This window comes from Oryza glaberrima, chromosome 10 (genome assembly GCF_000147395.1).
Source record: "Oryza glaberrima chromosome 10, OglaRS2, whole genome shotgun sequence".
NCBI classification, from domain to species: domain Eukaryota; kingdom Viridiplantae; phylum Streptophyta; class Magnoliopsida; order Poales; family Poaceae; genus Oryza; species Oryza glaberrima.
The window spans coordinates 18333110-18351081 of record NC_068335.1 but is presented as its reverse complement, the minus strand read 5'-3'; the positions used below and the strand labels follow the sequence as shown (position 1 = coordinate 18351081).

General features: G+C 41.9%; 1 protein-coding gene and 1 pseudogene across 1 annotated transcript; one reads left to right on the top strand and one right to left on the bottom strand.

Moving 5' to 3' along the window:
* Window positions 1-5832: 5832 nt before the first annotated feature.
* Window positions 5833-9626, top strand: LOC127786197 (protein Rf1, mitochondrial-like; annotated as a pseudogene).
* Window positions 9627-11342: 1716 nt separating this feature from the next.
* On the bottom strand, window positions 11343-17367 carry LOC127786194 (KH domain-containing protein HEN4-like). The gene is made up of 8 exons (XM_052313530.1): window positions 17131-17367; window positions 14574-15210; window positions 13735-14157; window positions 13397-13642; window positions 12649-13287; window positions 12155-12210; window positions 11978-12071; window positions 11343-11879 (listed from the first exon to the last, which is right to left on the bottom strand). Exons 2-8 carry the CDS (start codon window positions 15195-15197, stop codon window positions 11700-11702), a joined length of 2262 nt encoding a protein of 753 aa, XP_052169490.1. The 5' UTR covers window positions 15198-15210; window positions 17131-17367; the 3' UTR covers window positions 11343-11699.
* Window positions 17368-17972: the final 605 nt, after the last annotated feature.

The following is a 17972-nucleotide window of genomic DNA, read 5'->3' as shown; positions in this document are numbered from 1 at the left end:
GCTAAATTCAAATTTGAGGACAAAACTGAAAATAGTTTACAAATTGGAAAAAGGAAGACAATATTAGGCCTTAAGTATCCTACATATTCTTCCAATTATTCTCAATTTTTAGTTTTCTACACATATTCAACCGTATTTTCGATTTTTTTCCTATTTATTTTTTATTTACATGATTCCAGCTACACAGCTCGCGATAACCGTGTGAATATCGCGGTAAACCGTGCGGTAACCACAGTGAAATCCCGAAACCGCCAAGTTCTGAATTCGAAATTTTGGATGTGATTTTTGTACGATTTTAGACGGTTACCGCACTACCGCGGGGTGACGGTAACCCTGGCCCAAACGATTCAAAACCGACCGGTTATCGCGCTACCGCGGGATGCCTCAGTAGGACCTTAGGTCCTAGGTTCGACTCCCCATGGGAGCAAATTTTCTAGGATTTAACGGCATTGTACTTTCAGCGGTAGACGACGTACCGGTCAACAGCGAGGCGTCTGTGGTGACTTCGTCAATTTCAAGGATGATTTGTCGGCCCAGTCTTCGAAGATGCTCGTAAGGGTAGGATTTGCGCACGTACTTTCATAGGGATGAGTGTGCGTGCGTTGTGAGTGTCTGTGTTGTACTGTGTAATTCTCAAAAAAAATCATCCTATAAGTTTCGACCCGAAAACGGACGTCAATTTGACCCAAAAGTGCGTCTAAAGTTATCCCATTTCACATCCACGGTAAATTTAAAGTTTATACATTAATGTGATTTAAAATTTAAAATTATTTGAAATGTGTATAAAATAAATTATCTAAATATTATCAAGGTAGTCATAGATATATATCATGAATTTATGTTGCTAGAAATATCCAGCTTATAAAAAAAATCCTAGATACATAGCTGTAGCAAAAGAGATTTAGATTTTATCTCGATTTCCGTTAGATTTTTTTTCAATTAATAATTTGTCAAGTTTGTAATAACTTAAACTTAATCAATTATGTGCTAATGAATTTCTCGTTTTACGTTACATTTATTTAATCTTCATCTTCATCTTCATTAGTTTCAAACACCACCTTAGAGCAGGTAGAATATTAGATTATAAGTCAGCTATAAACATATATCGAGTAGATAAAAGAAGAGAGAGATAAGTAGCGGGCTACAGATTTGTAGCCAGCTGCAACACAGACTTCACGACGCCATGTGCGTATAACAGGCGTGACCAGATATTAATAGTGTAAGATATACCTTTACATATAACTATTGTATGAATTGAGGGTGTGTTCGCAGTTGCTAGTTCCCAACTAGGAACAGTACGTGCGGAGAACAGAGCGGTCTATTAGCACGTGATTAATTAAGTACTACTCCCTCCGTTTCATATTATAAGACTTCTAGCATTGTCCACGTTCATATAGATGTTAATGAATCTATACACATATATGTTTAGATTCATATATATGTCTATATGAAGTATTAGCTAATTTTTTTTAAAAAAATGGATTAATTTGATTTTTTAAGCAACTTTCGTATAGAGGATGGAAAAGGGGCATCCGAATACTACAGATGATTTGGAGCTGGTACCAGTACCGGTCACACACGGACGCGGTGCACGGACTGTCCGACCCAACCCCAACCCCAGCACGAATCTCAACGCGACGCCCCCCCCCCCCCGACCCGACGCGGCGAAGCAAATCCTCTTCCTCCTCACTAGTAGCATACCCGTGCTAACGCTACGATGACAACTAATATTGCAAATGAAACAACCAAATGACAGCGACACAATATATGCTTCATCAATGGTACATAGAACAGATAGTTAGGCTAAAAGAGCGATAGAGTTATTAGAAAAAAATTAATCAGCATGTATCCACAATACCATCTAGGAACAAGCTGTCCCTTGCTATGCTATAAAGTACAGGTATTGCTCCTCTCAAATACACAAAATAATAAATATCTAAAATTAGCTTGACTTAAGCCATCCATTCCGCTTGATGTGGTCCTGATTATCTGAACAAGGCTACAAAACAACCAAAATGTATATTGTCACTGTAGTTATTTGTATTTACACAAAAAAGAATATTGGTCATTTCATAACTTGAAGATAAACTTCTGTGATAAGCAAGGTGGACTCTCTTGGATGACTAACGAATGAACCTCTGAACTAAAATTGACGCTCATTTAATATATTCGTAATCAAAGTCAGTTGATCGGTGTTTTTATCTATGTGTAGAAATAAACAACGGGAAATAGCCGATATAGCTAAATTTTGCCCAAAAAATTACATGTCTTGTCATTTCACTTACAATTATATGCACATATATGACTAAAGTTTCTGCATTTATATTGTAATTTATGAACCAATGAATCACCAAATACGGAGGACTTATGTGGAATATGCAAATAAACAAAGAGAAACCATTTGTGTGCACGTGGAACCCGCGTCACAAGGGGTAAAATTACAATGTTGTATATTTTATACATTTTACATTTTTACTATGTGGTTAATGATCAAACTATCATGACTCTCCAATGTCTCAAATCAAAGCTGCAGCTATATATATACAAAACACATTGTGGTTTGAGGCACTTTTCTGTTGCACTGGAAAATATATACCAATCAAAGCAGAATACTGTAAAATAAGAAGTAACTCTTTCTAGTCTATAATAAAACCTTCACTTTTGAAACCTACTACAGACTCATACTTGAGTCTAGTTGAAGGTTCAGGCGTTCAGCTATCTTGAAAATAAACAATCTGAAGTGAGTTCATCAGATGCTTTTTCACTGTGCCATACAACATATCTCGGAGAGCTAAGGGGACTGAAATATACCTTACATTTCGAAAAATCAACATCTTCAGAAGATATGTTAGCATTGGAGTTATCAGTAACCATGGAGCACTTCACATAAAGCCTAGACTTGTCTGCGTTTTTATGTGGAGGTAATCAATCCTTGTCTGATCAGCAAAAGAAATTATTAATTAGGCCATGCTGCAGAAAATGATTTAAAGATGCTTATGCCAAACAGGAAAGCAAAGATAGCAAGCAGATAAAATTCCATATACTCTACCTTGAATATCAACATCACTGCCCTTTGAACTGGTCAAACTCTAATACTGATTGCTCAGTATATCTCGGTAATCTATAATAGATGCAAGGGCACAAAACTCGGTAAGGGTGAAAAAGGCATTATATTAGTTAGCACTAACCTCCAGGCTTTCCAATATTGACAAGATTAACATAGAAGCATGAATATGGTCTTGTATAACACGCTTTCTTTAATTTGTCATATTCCTTTTTCATATAAGGATTTTTCTATGACTTGAGGAAGTAAATAACAATACAATTAATTCTTGAACATGCAAAACAGTATGAAGCAAAATACAATCTACATATGGAATTTTGCACATTTTATCATGAAAATAATTTCTCACTGTAGTTTATCTTATCAAAAGAAGTAACACAGAGCATGAGAGATGCACCGCTAATTGTGCCTCCTGCAAGGAAGAAAGTTAGTAGAGCTAATCGTTTGATAGTAGTGTTAGTTCCAAAGGCTACTGCAAGAAAGAGAGAAGCAGATTACTCTTATCTTTTAGAGAATTTTATTACTATGTATGTAATTCTATACTAAGTAATTCTGCAATATTTTTCATGCAGAAATCCTCCTTCACTTCAGTCTCTCATATACTCAATCCTGAAACAAGGAGGGCAAAGATGGCTACCTCCTCAATCACTCTGAAAGCTTTCAAAAATTTGATGAAGCTACTTTGAAACTTCAGTCTGAAGACCTGAAACACCAAAAACAATTGATAGTTTGACTCCGAATTGATTTGTGAAACTATTCTAAACTCAATTGCGTAAATTACTAAATTGGAGTGCGATTACTAAATTACTGGGACATCCCAATAATAACTTACCTTGTTGCAGTGCGAGGCCGATGCCGGGGTTGAGAAATCCGACCGCGGGGACTTGGAATGTCGGACTCACACACGGCCGAAGGAAGGGGCTGGTGCCGGGATCGACCGCGAAAATCGGGCGGCAACACTTAGGCCAGATCGGAGCAAGGAGGGAGGAGCGCCAAAAATCAAATGGAAGACATCAAACCCAAAAATCGGTTGTGATCTGTCGACGAATCTGGCTTGTCAGTCCTTACTGATTTGTCTCTTGATTCCAATCCCCATCTCTCTAATTCTTTTTGTTCGCTCTAATTCTTTTTGTTCGTCCTTTGAGCATTAGGGATTTGGTGGAGAGTGTGTTGGTGACGGCCGCAAGAGGAATGCAGTAGGGGGAGGAGGAGCGACGGCGACGATGTGAAGGCAGTACGGCGAGGAGGAGGGGATGGAGGCGCCGGAGAGGCGGTGCGACGATTAGGGTTTGCTCGGGGGAGTACGTGGGGGAGGCGCGCCGGTTGAGCGAAGGAGGGAGCGAGCGGGCGAGGCGGCGAGGGGAGCGGGTTTTGGGGAGAGAACACGCACGCGGGGGAGGAGGAGTGATCTGGACCGTTAGATGATCGGGAGATATTCTGGTCCATTGGATTTGATGAATGAGTAACGTAGGTGTAAGAGTGAGTTGGTGAATTATAGGGTAGATAGATAGATAGATTAGAAGATCACACAACACAAACGACTGACTACTCCTACTGCGACGGCTTCCAACTTCCCCCAATTTTTTTCTCCTCTTTTTTTTTGGAAAAAGTACGAATTACCCCCTTGAACTTTTGCGGTCGATCGAATTACACCCCCGAACCCGAAAACCAGACATTGTTCACCCTGAACTTTCAATACCGGATGAATTACCCCCTCGATCCAATCCAGAACGATTTTGTCCTACGTGGCGTACACGTGGCAATCCAATCAGCATTTTCTATTTTTTTAATTGTGGGACCCACATGTCATACGGAGTCCCTCATCCTCTCTCTCTCTTCACTCTCTCTCTCTCTCACAGCGCGGTGGCAGGAGGTGGGCGGCGGCGCGACCGGCAACGGCGGGCGCGACAGGCGCGGCTGGCGGCGAGGAAGCCGGCGCGGCGGCGGGCGGTGTGCTCGTCGGCGTGGGGGTGGCGGTGGTCGTGATGGCGGAGGTGGGGATGATGAAGACGGCGGCGGCGGAGGTGGGCCGCTGCTCGCGCCGCCGCCCACCTCCTGCCACCGCCCTTTGAGAGAGAGAGAGTGAAGAGAGAGAGTAAGAGGGGCTTCGTATGACATGCGGGTCCCACTTTTTTTAAAAAAAAAAAGAAAATGCTGACTGGATTGCCACGTGTACGCCACGTAGGACAAAACCGCTCTGGATTGGATTGAGGGGGTAATTCATCCGGTATTGAAAGTTTGGGGTGAACAATGTCTGTTTTTCGGGTTCGGGGGTGTAATTCGGTCGACCACAAAAGTTCAGGGGGTAATTCGTACTTTTTCCTCTTTTTTTTTCCTTTCCTTCGCCGCAAAGCACTCCAACGCCGCCGCCCCGATCTCTTCCCTCCGGCGGCCGCCATGTCATCGGCGGCGAACGAATTACTTGTTCAGACCGAAGAGATGCTGCAGAAGGAGGCGAAATGGATGGCTTAAGTCAAGCTAATTTTAGATATTTATTATTTTGTGTATTTGAGAGGAGCAATACCTGTACTTTATAGCATAGCAAGGGACGGCTTGTTCTTGGATGATATTGTGGATGCATGTTGATTAATTTTTTTCTAATAACTCTATCGCTCTTTTCCTAACTATCTGTTCTATGTACCATTGATGAAGCATATATTGTGTCGCTGTCATTTGGTTGTTTCACCGTTAGCACGGGCATGCTACTAGTGAGGAGGAAGAGGATTTGCTTCGCCGCGTCGCGCGGGGGGGGGGCGAGATTCCCCAGGCGCCCGCGGCGGCCTCGATCTGGGCGGCGCAGATCAGAGGACGGCGCGGATCGGCGAGCTTCGCACTGGGCACGTGTGCCTGTGTGTGGGAGTCAGGCCTCGCAGCCGCCGGTGCTGCTGCTGCTGCTGCTGCACCTGTCAGCTAGGGCGGGCATGGCGCGCCGCGCCGCTTCCCGCGCTGTTGGCTCGGAGGGCTCGATCCAAGGGCGAGGGGGCCGCGCGGGGGGCAATGGCGCCGGGGACGCACGCCACGTGTTCGACGAATTGCTTCGGCGTGGCAAGGGCGCCACGATCTACGGCTTGAACCGCGCCCTCGACGACGTCGCGCGTCACAGCCCCGCGGCCGCCGTGTCCCGCTACAACCGCATGGCCCGAGCCGGCGCCGACGAGGTAACTCCCAACTTGTACACCTACAGCGTTCTCATCGGTTGCTGCTGCCGGGCGGGCCGCTTGGACAATGTCATTAAGAAGGGATTTAGAGTGGAAGCCATTACCTTCACTCCTCTGCTCAAGGGCCTCTGTGCCGACAAGAGGACGAGCGACGCAATGGACATAGTGCTCTGCAGAATGACCCAGCTCGGCTGCATACCAAATGTCTTCTCCTGCACCATTCTTCTCAAGGGTCTGTGTGATGAGAACAGAAGCCAAGAAGCTCTCGAGCTGCTCCAAATGATGCCTGATGATGGAGGTGACTGCCCACCTGATGTGGTGTTGTACAACACCGTCATCAATGGCTTCTTCAAAGAGGGGGATCCGGACAAAGCTTACGCTACATACCATGAAATGTTTGACCAGGGGATTTTGCCAGATGTTGTGACTTACAGCTCTATTATCGCTGCCTTATGCAAGGCTCAAGCTATGGACAAGGCCATGGAGGTACTTAACACCATGGTTAAGAATGGTGTCATGCCTAATTGCAGGACATATAATAGTATTGTGCACGGATATTGCTCTTCAGGGCAGTTGACAGAGGCTATTGGATTTCTCAAAAAGATGTGCAGTGATGGTGTCGAACCAGATGTTGTTACTTGTAACTTGCTGATGGATTATCTTTGCAAGAACAGAAGATGCACGGAAGCTAGAAAGATTTTCGATTCTATGACCAAGTGTGGCCTAAAGCCTGATATTACTACCTATTGTACCCTGCTTCAGGGGTATGCTACCAAAGGAGCCCTTGTTGAGATGCATGATCTCCTGGATTTGATGGTATGGAACGGTATCCAACCTAATCATCATGTATTCAACATTCTAATATGTGCATACGCTAAACAAGAAAAAGTAGATGAGGCAATGCTTGTATTCAGCAAAATGAGGCAGCAAGGATTGAGTCCGAATGCAGTGAACTACAGAACAGTCATAGATGTACTCTGCAAGCTAGGCAGAGTATACGATGCAGTGCTTACCTTAAAGCAGATGATCAATGAAGGACTAACCCCTGACATCATTGTATATACCCCCCTAATTCATGGTTTTTGTACCTGTGACAAATGGAAGAAGGCTGAGGAGTTAATTTTTGAAATGTTGGATCAAGGCATCTGTCCAGACACCATTTTCTTTAGTAGAATAATTTATAATTTTTGCAAAGAAGGGAGAGTTATAGAATCTGAAAAACTCTTTGACTTGATGGCACATACTGGTGTTAAGCCTGATGTCATTACATACAATGCACTCATCAGTGGATATTGCCTAGCCAGTGTTGACGTAAAACACGAGGCCTGGGAGATCTGCTTAACTCCAGTGCAGGTCCAAAACTCGCCTTCGGGTATGCTTAGCGTGCCAGTTGATTTGATCCTGCAATCAACAAGAAACAAAGACAAAGAAACCGCGGTTAAATCCATAAACGATAGCCGATCGGCTAGGTGCCGATGACATATCATTTATCTTTGAGCCGATGTCATATGTGCATCGATCGGCAGTCATTAATAAATAAGAAGGGACTAAATCTATTCGATCGGCTGTAGATATTAACAATATATAGTCCTTATATCGATATATACTTAAATCAAGTGATTGGGATAGATCGGTCTCCATGCCGAGACAGTATGAATCACTTAGATCGAAATATATATTAATAATGAGATTATATACGTTCATAGTATAGCCGATCAGATGGATCTAGCATGTATCGGTTAATACTCCGATACTACTCTATATTAAGATATTAAAGCAAGTAGAATATACTAAACAAAAGCCTAATATACTTAAATGCAGCAATATCTTAATATAAAGGGTAGATTTAACATGTCAATCGAGCATATAGGATAAAAGTAGTTAAATCAGTTAAGATCGGCTGAAACCCCGATACTACCCTAATCGGCAACCAAAGATAGACTAGAGATTGAGATTCTAATTACGACTCATAAGATCAAACTCAACTGATGCAGCTATAAGTATGAAAAGAAGGATAATATCTAGACAATCAAGCCGTTGGATATGTCATAGAGTGGTGGATATCCTATATAATCTAAGTCAACGTCGGTATTTAACCTAATCGGCTGCCTTCTGGTAACAGACGTTAGCCGATTAGAGGTTAGATAACGATATTGCCAAAGATTATGTAAGATATATGATAACTCGACGAATTACATAAACAAGATTAGAGTGTCATAAAGATGGAAGCACTAATCCCGAGAACGCAAGCCGCCATAACAAGTTTTACCTCTTGTTGAAGATCGAAACCGATGCAGCTCAACCCGAAAGCAAGAACTCGTCGAAATAAAACTAAAGCAAAAAGGGTGGCGATGCGCTGAGATTGTTATTGAACGTGTGTTATCGATTACATAGGGTTCGGGTCTATTTATACCCGAGAATTACAAGATATGTCCATACCGGACACGACTCTTATCCCTAATAAACTCTAAGATACCATAAGTCTTTGCGGCAGACTTTTGCCCAAGCATATCTCTAAGGAAATTATATAAAATATCATAATTAATAGATACAATTGCCTTCCCAGGACTCTATCCATGCACGGCAATCATCGTGAAGCATATCAACTCAACCCGATGTTGTACACCAAGTCATATTGTCGGAATCGGCTGTATCGGCTTACCCAGTCTGACTCGGACCCAGCTGATCCTGATCGTAGCCGATTCGGACTCCAGCCGATTTTTGCTCGGTTCTCGAATCGATCTCCGCCTCCGTCTCCACTTCAACCTAATCCCCTTTTCCGATACTGATATTACCAAATTTGGTCGTTAACAGCCGGTAAGATGGATGAAGCAATGAAATTACTCCCTGGCATGGTCTCAGTTGGGGTGGAACCTAATTGTGTTACTTACCACAGTTTGATTAATGGATATTGTAAAGGTAGTAGGATGGAGGACGCGTTGGTTCTTTTCATAGAGATGGTGAGCAATGGTGTTATTCCTGATATTATCACGTACAACACAATTCTGCATGGTTTGTTTCAGACAGGGAGAATAGCTGCTGCGAAAGAGCTCTACGTCAGGATTGTTAAAAGAGGAATAGAGACTGAACTTAGCACGTGCAACATAATCCGTCAAGGATATGATGCACTTCGCTTGTTTCAGTAGCTATGTTTGTTGGAGTTGCAGCTTGAAACTAGGACCTTTAACATTACGATTGGTGCGTTGCTTGAAGTTGGCAGAAAGGATGAAGCCAAGGATTTGTTTGCTTCTCTCTCAGCTAATGGTTTAGTGCCAGATGATTGGATGTACAAGTTAATGGAAGTGTTATAGAACAGGGGTTGCTAGGAAAAATGGATAAATGCTACAGTTAGGAAGCTACTTCACAAAGGGCAGGTAGGCAGGGCTGGGGTTTACCTATCCTAAAGTGATCATATTGGTCTTTTATTGATTATGTTGATATTGTGTGTTTACACTACTTCAAGTCTCAGCCCTATATTATGATAGGTTAGGGGTCTTTTTTTGGTATTGTATTATCTTGCTGATAATCATGTCGGTGACTTCTGTTTACGTTTAAAATCTCATGCTTTAAATTATGATTGTTCTACATATGGTCCTACTCTGCATACTAGGAAATATAAAATATTCATGTTTTTATATTTGAATTTAGTCTTCTTGCGGGCAGTTCTCTTTCTTCCTTTTCACGGAACTATCTCCTGATGAAGTGCAACCCTGATTATTTTTACTGCATTTTGCTGGCAATTAAATTAGTTTACAAGGGCTTGTCCATTTATCTTCTCAGTAGATGTGATGTGCAGAAAACATGACAGCATCTTTTGTTTGCCTCTATAGGCCAATGTTTTTTGGTGCATGGTCTTTGACCTACAGATTATAGCTGTAAATCTTATATAGAAGGGTTGTTGCAATGATTCTGATTAACTGATTGTATCTATGAAGTTGAATGCTAGTGGAAGCTCCTTTGGCCATGTTATATTTTGTGTCTGCAAAGAACAGATCATTTCTTTCTTTTTAAAAAAATTGTGTTAAATGCACTGTTGAAGAATGCCTAACAATTTCTCTCGGCATTAAGAGAGTGAAGGGAATGTTTATTTGGTACTGTTCTAGATCTACAGATAAAATTCTTATTCTACTGTTTCTTTGCTTGAAATTTTCATGCAGTGGATATCCAGTTGACCTGTTGCATTGATGGAGAAAGGAATCAATCAGCTCTGAATTGCCTGTAACTTCTGCAGTTCCTGTGTGAAGTGATCTATGTATGTCCGCGGTTTGAGAAGACGCATCATGTTCTTTCCGTGTGGAAGGTTTGCCACAGCGACGAGATCTGGATGTATATGATTTCAGAACACTTATGTTAGTTGTTTTGAGTTTTCTAGCTCAATTTGATGCATCGTTTTGGTCTGCTCCCTTGTACATCGATGCAGAGCAGAAGAAGCGGCCTGAAGACTTCTTTTTTTTTTAAGACTTTGAAGCGGCTTGAAGACTGATTTCCCTGAAAGCACTGGGAATGACAGATTGATTCGGTGCATTGCACTTGACCTTTTCTCTTTCAATTTACTGCTGGTGATTGTTGTCACTATTTAACTTGTACTCCTGATGATGTTCTAGACCATTTATATTATGTATGTGTTTATTTATAGATGATGTAAATATCAGCGCAAATGGGGCATGTGATTTACTTATATTTGGGGACTGGGGTAGTATTCAGCGTTGAACCAGCTGCTAGCGTACTCGTTGTCAGAGAATCAATACAGGTTCAGTTTGATGGGAAAATGAGTTTCCCTGATAATGCTAAGTAATTGTTATGGCATAATCACTCAGTTGGGGGCTTGCAGCCTCTGTCCAACTGCATAAGCTTCCAGTTCCACCGCTTCACTGCTAATAGCATTTTGGGCTGCGCTCCATTACCACTTTCGACCTTACCAAATTTTAATAGGGTCTCCAACTAAATTTGTTCTTTCAACATCTTTACCCTACCAAAATTTAGATGTTCCGGAAGTTTCCTCTCAGAAACACTACCAGATTTCAGAGAGATTCCAAATTAACTAGCATATTCAATGCCACCGACATTGGGTAACACCAAGATTTGGAATTGCCCAATGTTGGTAAGGTTGATGTTGGAAATAAAGTGAACAAACCCTTTTTATTTTACTACTGTCACCGTTTTGAGCTTCCTGTTAAACCCATGTCTTCTTTCTTTTTTTACTCCAGTCTGATCCATGAAGGACTACAAGTAATCAAGTCACAAGTCTGAATCCATGAACAAAAGGAGAGACAACATTGGGCAGTACAGCTTTTGCCGCTAAAATCGACTAGATAGTCGATAAACACAATATGAAAGTTATGCCGCTCACTACAGTTAGGTGGCATCTATGTACCGTTCTAGCAACTATGGCAACCGATCCGCAATTTTCTGCAGTTGAACTGAAGAACAAACTCAGCTGTGCAGTGACCCCCCTGTTGCGAATGTCCTCCAGCTTACTAAAAATAATGGGCCATGCGAGAGGACTGGGGCGCCTGCCTGCTGTTGCTGCTTGCGCCGATGAAGCCATGCAGAAGGCTCTGTGCGGCTTTCACTTGATCCGGAATGCCCTGGATCTCCACAATGGACTCGGAAGAACCAGGATGGGCTTCGTGCAACTTCACTCTCGCGCCAGAGATCTGGGATCAAGGGGAGATTTTCATGAGGAAAACTATTGGAGGCCATTGGGGCATGGTTAAGACTGGGCATAGTGCGTGATGTTTCGCATACGCTATACCTGACGGATCTCAGCTAGATTGACACCACCAGCTCCAATGACAGATTCCAGATAACTATTTGGAATCCGAAATTCGACGGAGCCACCTGGATACCTGCAAAGAGATCATCACTCAATGATTATGAGGACAAAATTCACGTTTGTGTCCTGTAAAAATTCAGTTTGCATAAGCCATACCCAGTGAGACCTGACAGTCTTCGGTAATCCTCACGTCCATGGATCTGCTCAGCAGCCTGAAAAGAATGAAATTCAAATCTATTAAGCACTGAAGAGAACAAAAATATACATTCAGATGCATCAGAGAGGCATCAGGTGAACCAGGAAACAAGGAAATAAAAAATGAGAAAAGATCAGCACCCAACTAAGAAAACTGGTAAGCAACAGCAGCAGAGAACAGCTGAATAACTGAATCTAGGGTTTGCAACAACATCGTAACAATTGAATAGTGTTACCAATGATAGATATTAGAGTGGGCACAAGACAGAAGGATATATTTGGATCACCATGACATATTCTAGAATATTTTGGTCCTTTTTTCAGACATCTGAACCATCATGGAAGAAAATAGACATAATGCAACAGTCATATATATGGTTTCATGTTTCTAATGGAAACATATCAGGCGAGGGCCATTTGCAAAGAAGAGGCAAGCTAACGCATTGGAAATGTACCTCGGTATAATCATAAGCATTGGAATTTCCAGCTCTGGTGATTCCTAATTGTTGCACATTACTATTCCCAGCTCTCGAGAGGCCTAATTGTAGTGTACCCCTACTAGAGTACCTATCAGTAGGTACTTGGTCAAGATAAGAACGGCGGGACATATAATCGGCACCAGGACTAATAGATGAGGGTAGTTCTCTATTAGGCAAGCGAGTAGTTGCTGCATATCTGTCGTATGAAGCAGATGGTGTAACTTTGCTATTTCCACTAGGGTACTCTCTTTTAGAGAAGTACTCTACAGGATACGCAGTGTAAGGATCACGAGGCCCATCATTGTTCAACCCTCCATATGATGTATCATTGGCAGGTCTTCTATATGGTGGATCAATGGCTGGTCTTCCATATGGTGGATCAATGGCAGGTCTTCCATATGGTGGATCATTAGGAGGCCCTCCATATGGGGGACTATTGGCAGATCGTCCATATAGCATGAATTCCCTGTTAGGCAAGATATCAACAGGAGGACCATCAAAAGGGGCAAAAGGTGTCGGATTATTGGAAGAACTTCCATCTCTGAGTGTCCTAGTTCTAAGCCTCGAAGCAATCTCTGTCAGGGCTCCTCTTGCAATAGCTGGAAGCCCAGCAACCTGAAAGCTTGGAACAAATGTAAAAGCACAATGAAATGTTAACAAGTAAAAACTGTAGTTATAAAGGTAATATATGGATCTCTGGTGTAGGTATGGCCAAATAAATTACCTGCACAAGCTCCTCATCAAAAGACAAGTACTTAGGTTTATCTGCTTTTGAGTAGACTCGGATTTCAGCCCCAGTCCGTCTTCTCATTTCAGTAATTACCTTTCCACCTTCCCCAATAATACAACCAACTTTGTTTGATGGTACAACAAGCCGTGTCGTCAAGTGGTGATTCTCAGCAAGTGTACTTACTTTACTATGGAGCAAAATAAGCGCCTCAATTGTTGGAGACACTGGATCATCTGGAATCTGGAAAGAATATGTAGGAGGATATAATATTGTAAAGACTCATGATAAAAATGGTAAGGCAATGCCAATTGGAATAATCATCTGCATATTACCTCCTGAGATGAAACAACAATTAACCTTTCTTCAGAAGCATTTTTGCCAACTTCTTTAACCTGAACGCAAGCACCTGTCTGCTGTTCGACTTGCCGAACATTGCCACCACTTTTCCCAATAACTTGACCAATGTGTTCAGAAGCACACAGAATTTTAATAGAGAACTCTTCAGCTTCAGCAGAATGATACTGCAGTGGCCTGTTTCTATATGGATCAAGCAAGGGTATTTGTGGTGAGTGATCCACATGCAGGTGTGGCAACATTGGATTTGCATGTGGTAATTGTGGTGGAGCCTGATGCTTCCTTTGTGTGCTTGCATCTATAATTTCTTCCAGAGGTGGATTGTCTTTACGAGGATGTTGATGCAGACGAGTAGATATTTCATAGAGAGCTTTTCTTACAAGGGAAGAAGATCCAGATATCTGAAATAACATAAGCCCAAGTGACAGTGATTTCCAAAAACAACAAATTGACAAAGCAATCATACTTCCATTGATGCACATCATGGTATTACATTGCAATTTTGCAACATGAAATTACATATCATTAAGAAAAAAAGGCATATTGACAAAAAGTTAAGAGAGGTAAAAACTCCATGCCAGATCAAAAAGTTCCATTACTTAGTTCATTCAAGAGCTTAACAGGGCATATTGACAAGAAACTCAGATAGTAGTACAAGGATTGATATATGCCATACTGAGTGATTTGTTTTTCACGAGTAACGAATGAACACAAACCAAGTTAACTGATACCATTACTCAAGGACATTGGCATGAATGAAACTACGGATACAAAACAAGTTGGAACAAAAGATAACAAATAAGTTTTTTGAAGTTACCTGCACCAATTCATCACTTTTAAGTGCACACTGAGGAAGATTTTCAGATGGTAAGACACGGATCCCTGCTCCAGTGTCATTTCGTAGCTGTTGTATAATGGAGCCACCTTTTCCTAGAAGACAGCCAACTTGATTTCCTGGAACCAAAATTCGAGCAATTACATCATCAACATTTTCAGACTTTTCATGAACAATTCCAGCATGGAGATCTTCATCTGCTGCAATTTTGTCATGTATCTTCAACAGGGCATCTTGGGCAAAACAATGAGGCTTCATGTCCTCAAATCCATCAGTAGAAATATTTTGAGCAGCTTCTTCAGTCTGACTTGAGTAGTTAAAGATAATAATTACTCTCTCATCTGCACCAGGAATGGAATCAGCAACCCTTATCTTTGCTTTAGTTGTGTCTCTTAGTGCCTTAACAATATCACCGCCTCTTCCCAAGACACTGCCAATCTTTTTAACCGGACACAGTATCCTGTAAATGGTTTCTATTGGCTCAGAAGATATGGTTCCATCATCGTGCCTTGAGTTTAGCCGTTTCCTCTTTCCGTCATCAGAATTGAAATGTGGCCTTTTTCTGGAAGTATTTGATTTATGCCTTCTAGATCTATCATGATCCATCAGTAACCTTTGCCTGCATAAGGAAAAGTCCATCAACATAAATGAGAATTAGACATAATGTAGGACACAGGCAGCACACAAATAATGGACATGGCGCACGATAGAAGTATGAGAAATGTTCCATGATGGCAACATGCATGACCTTGTAACTTTTGCATAACTCAACATGGAAAAAAGTTGCCATTAAATGCTTATGTGGATACTTTGGGCCTATGGAATTACTCGTAGCTGTTTGCAGGAACAATAATAACAGGCAAAGGCTATACATCTAAACTTTAAAGTCACCTCACTGAACACACGCCACAGTAACTAAATATATACCTTGTCATATTTTCTAAAGATGTATCTATACAGTGCTTCCACAGTTCCACCTATTGTATTCCTTCAAACAAACATTTACCACTATCTAGTTTAGTCTCACTGTGGCATGATCTTAATTGATCCAAGAAAGGTAGTGAATTTTATAACGCACGGCTCAAGATCCAAGTATCAATATTTGTAAAGTACTCGAGTCGTGCAAACTCACAGTAGGTTTTTTAAAGGCAAAATGCTGATATCAGGCCAGCGTGTCCAAAAAGGAATACCATGGCAGATTAATGCGCAGTTGCACATTATTGGAGTAAACAGATTAAGAAAATGACAAGCAACAGACACAAAGGGCATCCCGTCATTAAATGAATTTAATGGAGATGTTCCACTAAAGCATTTCACAGAAAGTAAAATAAAAGGACTATGTATAATGGCGCCAAACATCCTTTCATAGAGATCTACAGGTGGCTGCTAGGCAACTGGACAGGTAGGACTTGAATTTATAATAACAGGGTCAGCATACAAATCATTAGTCACATGTATAGAGCATCACATTAGAAGCAAAAGTCATCCTAACGTACGTGACGTGCAGCAACTCCATAAATGGAAAGAAATGACAAAATAATTACACTCCATCAAGGCATCAGGCCATCGCCTGGTCAATAACGGCAATAACTAGCTCCTGAATAAGCTACTGAATGCAGAACATGAGATGCCAAATTGATGACTGTACACTTGCCGCCTTGTTGCTGCCCTACTAATACGTAATCAAATAAAGTGTCATGGGCAGTGGGCCGAGAGGTCGAGGCCTTCCCTCGTCTTACGGTAGCTCAGTTGGTTGGATAGGATTAGGTTGGGTCCTTCCCTCCATCTATATAAGGATGAATCCAGGGGGGGAGGCAAGCCTAGGGCAGCTTGGGCTTAAGCCCTAGGCTTGCCTCCATAAACTTGCCTAAATCCTTTTAAATCACCATGTATTTTTTTGAGAAAGCCAATATCCTATTAGGTGAGCCCTACTTAAGCCCTAGGCGTAGAAAATTTCTGGCTCCGCCACTGGATGAATCGTATCGTCACTTGGATTAAGCAATGAATCAGAATTAGTCTCCTCCAACCCTAGGTCCCTCTCTCATCCTTAGCAGGCGTCTACCCCCTATGAACCCTAACATAAAGCGATCGAACACTCCAGTTGTTTTCTTTTACCACACAAAGGCCAATATATAACCACTCTCGGCACGAGATTGCAGAACATGCTCACATTATCAACAATCAAACACATAAAAGCTGCAGTTTTGACCACCCAACATGCATCCCTACAAATGATATGCCAAAAAGTCGGCAAAATCGTCCACACAGGCGCACTCAGAAAGGGAGTGTGCGCACACTAAGTCTTGACCTGAAACAGATTAATCGAACACACTAGACGAAAGGAGGAGGAGAAGAAAAAAAAAAAAGAAACCATCCATCCTTTCTATTGAACCGCAATTCTTTCCAATCTTCACATGCTGCTGCTGCTGCTACTCAAAGAAATCCATGAACCTGTCTCGTTAAGGTTAATTGGAGGGGAAGGGGATCAAACCTAAGCCCGGATTGGCTCATCTAAGAGGGAGAAGAAGGAGTAATATACCTTTGAGCCCGATGCGGACCGGGATGGCGCGTCGCACCGGCGAACGAGGCCGCACAGGGAAGGCGAGGAGGGGGGGGGGCGACGGGTGGCCTGTCTCTCTCCGAGCTCCGGCTGCCGCCGCGGATCGGAAGCGGCGGCGGAGGCGGAGTCGGGAGGGGTGGAGTCGTGGAGAGGAGGAACGGGGGAGAGGAGACCGATGAGGGAGGAGGAGGCGGCTGCCCTGACGTGGTTGGTGTGGGGCCCACGCGTCAGTGACACGCGCCTCCCTCTGACGTCTACAATGGAGGAACCGCTTTTGGAATTCACTTTTTTTTCTCAGCTTTCGGTTCCAAATAAGCCAAACGGTATATTTGCAAACGATAAATTATTTGTTAATAAAATTTTTATATACGTAAATAAATTTCGACGAAAAATCTCAAAATCAAAGTTGAAAATTCAAATTTTAGCTGATAAGTATAAGTATAAGAAAAAGATGAGGTTTGTTTTTTTTTTCTTCCCATCCCTTGTACCATGCATGTAAGATTTTTCTCTAATTTTTTTCTTCTCTATTTCTCTCACCTACTATACAGTTAATGTATTTTTTTTATTTTGAAGTATGTAAAGAGCTAGCTCTCTGGTATGTGAGTCGACATTTTTTATTTTTCTAATTCTATTACCACCACGTAAGTTTTATAATTGACTTATAGTTTACTAGTATTAAACTTGCTCTAAGGGTGTGTTCTTCCCCCTACTTTCTCAACTTATGCATTCTCGTTTTTCACGCGCATACTTTTCAAATTATTAAATAGCGTGTTTTTAAAAGTTTTCTATATAAAAGTTGCTTTAAAAATTATATTAATCTA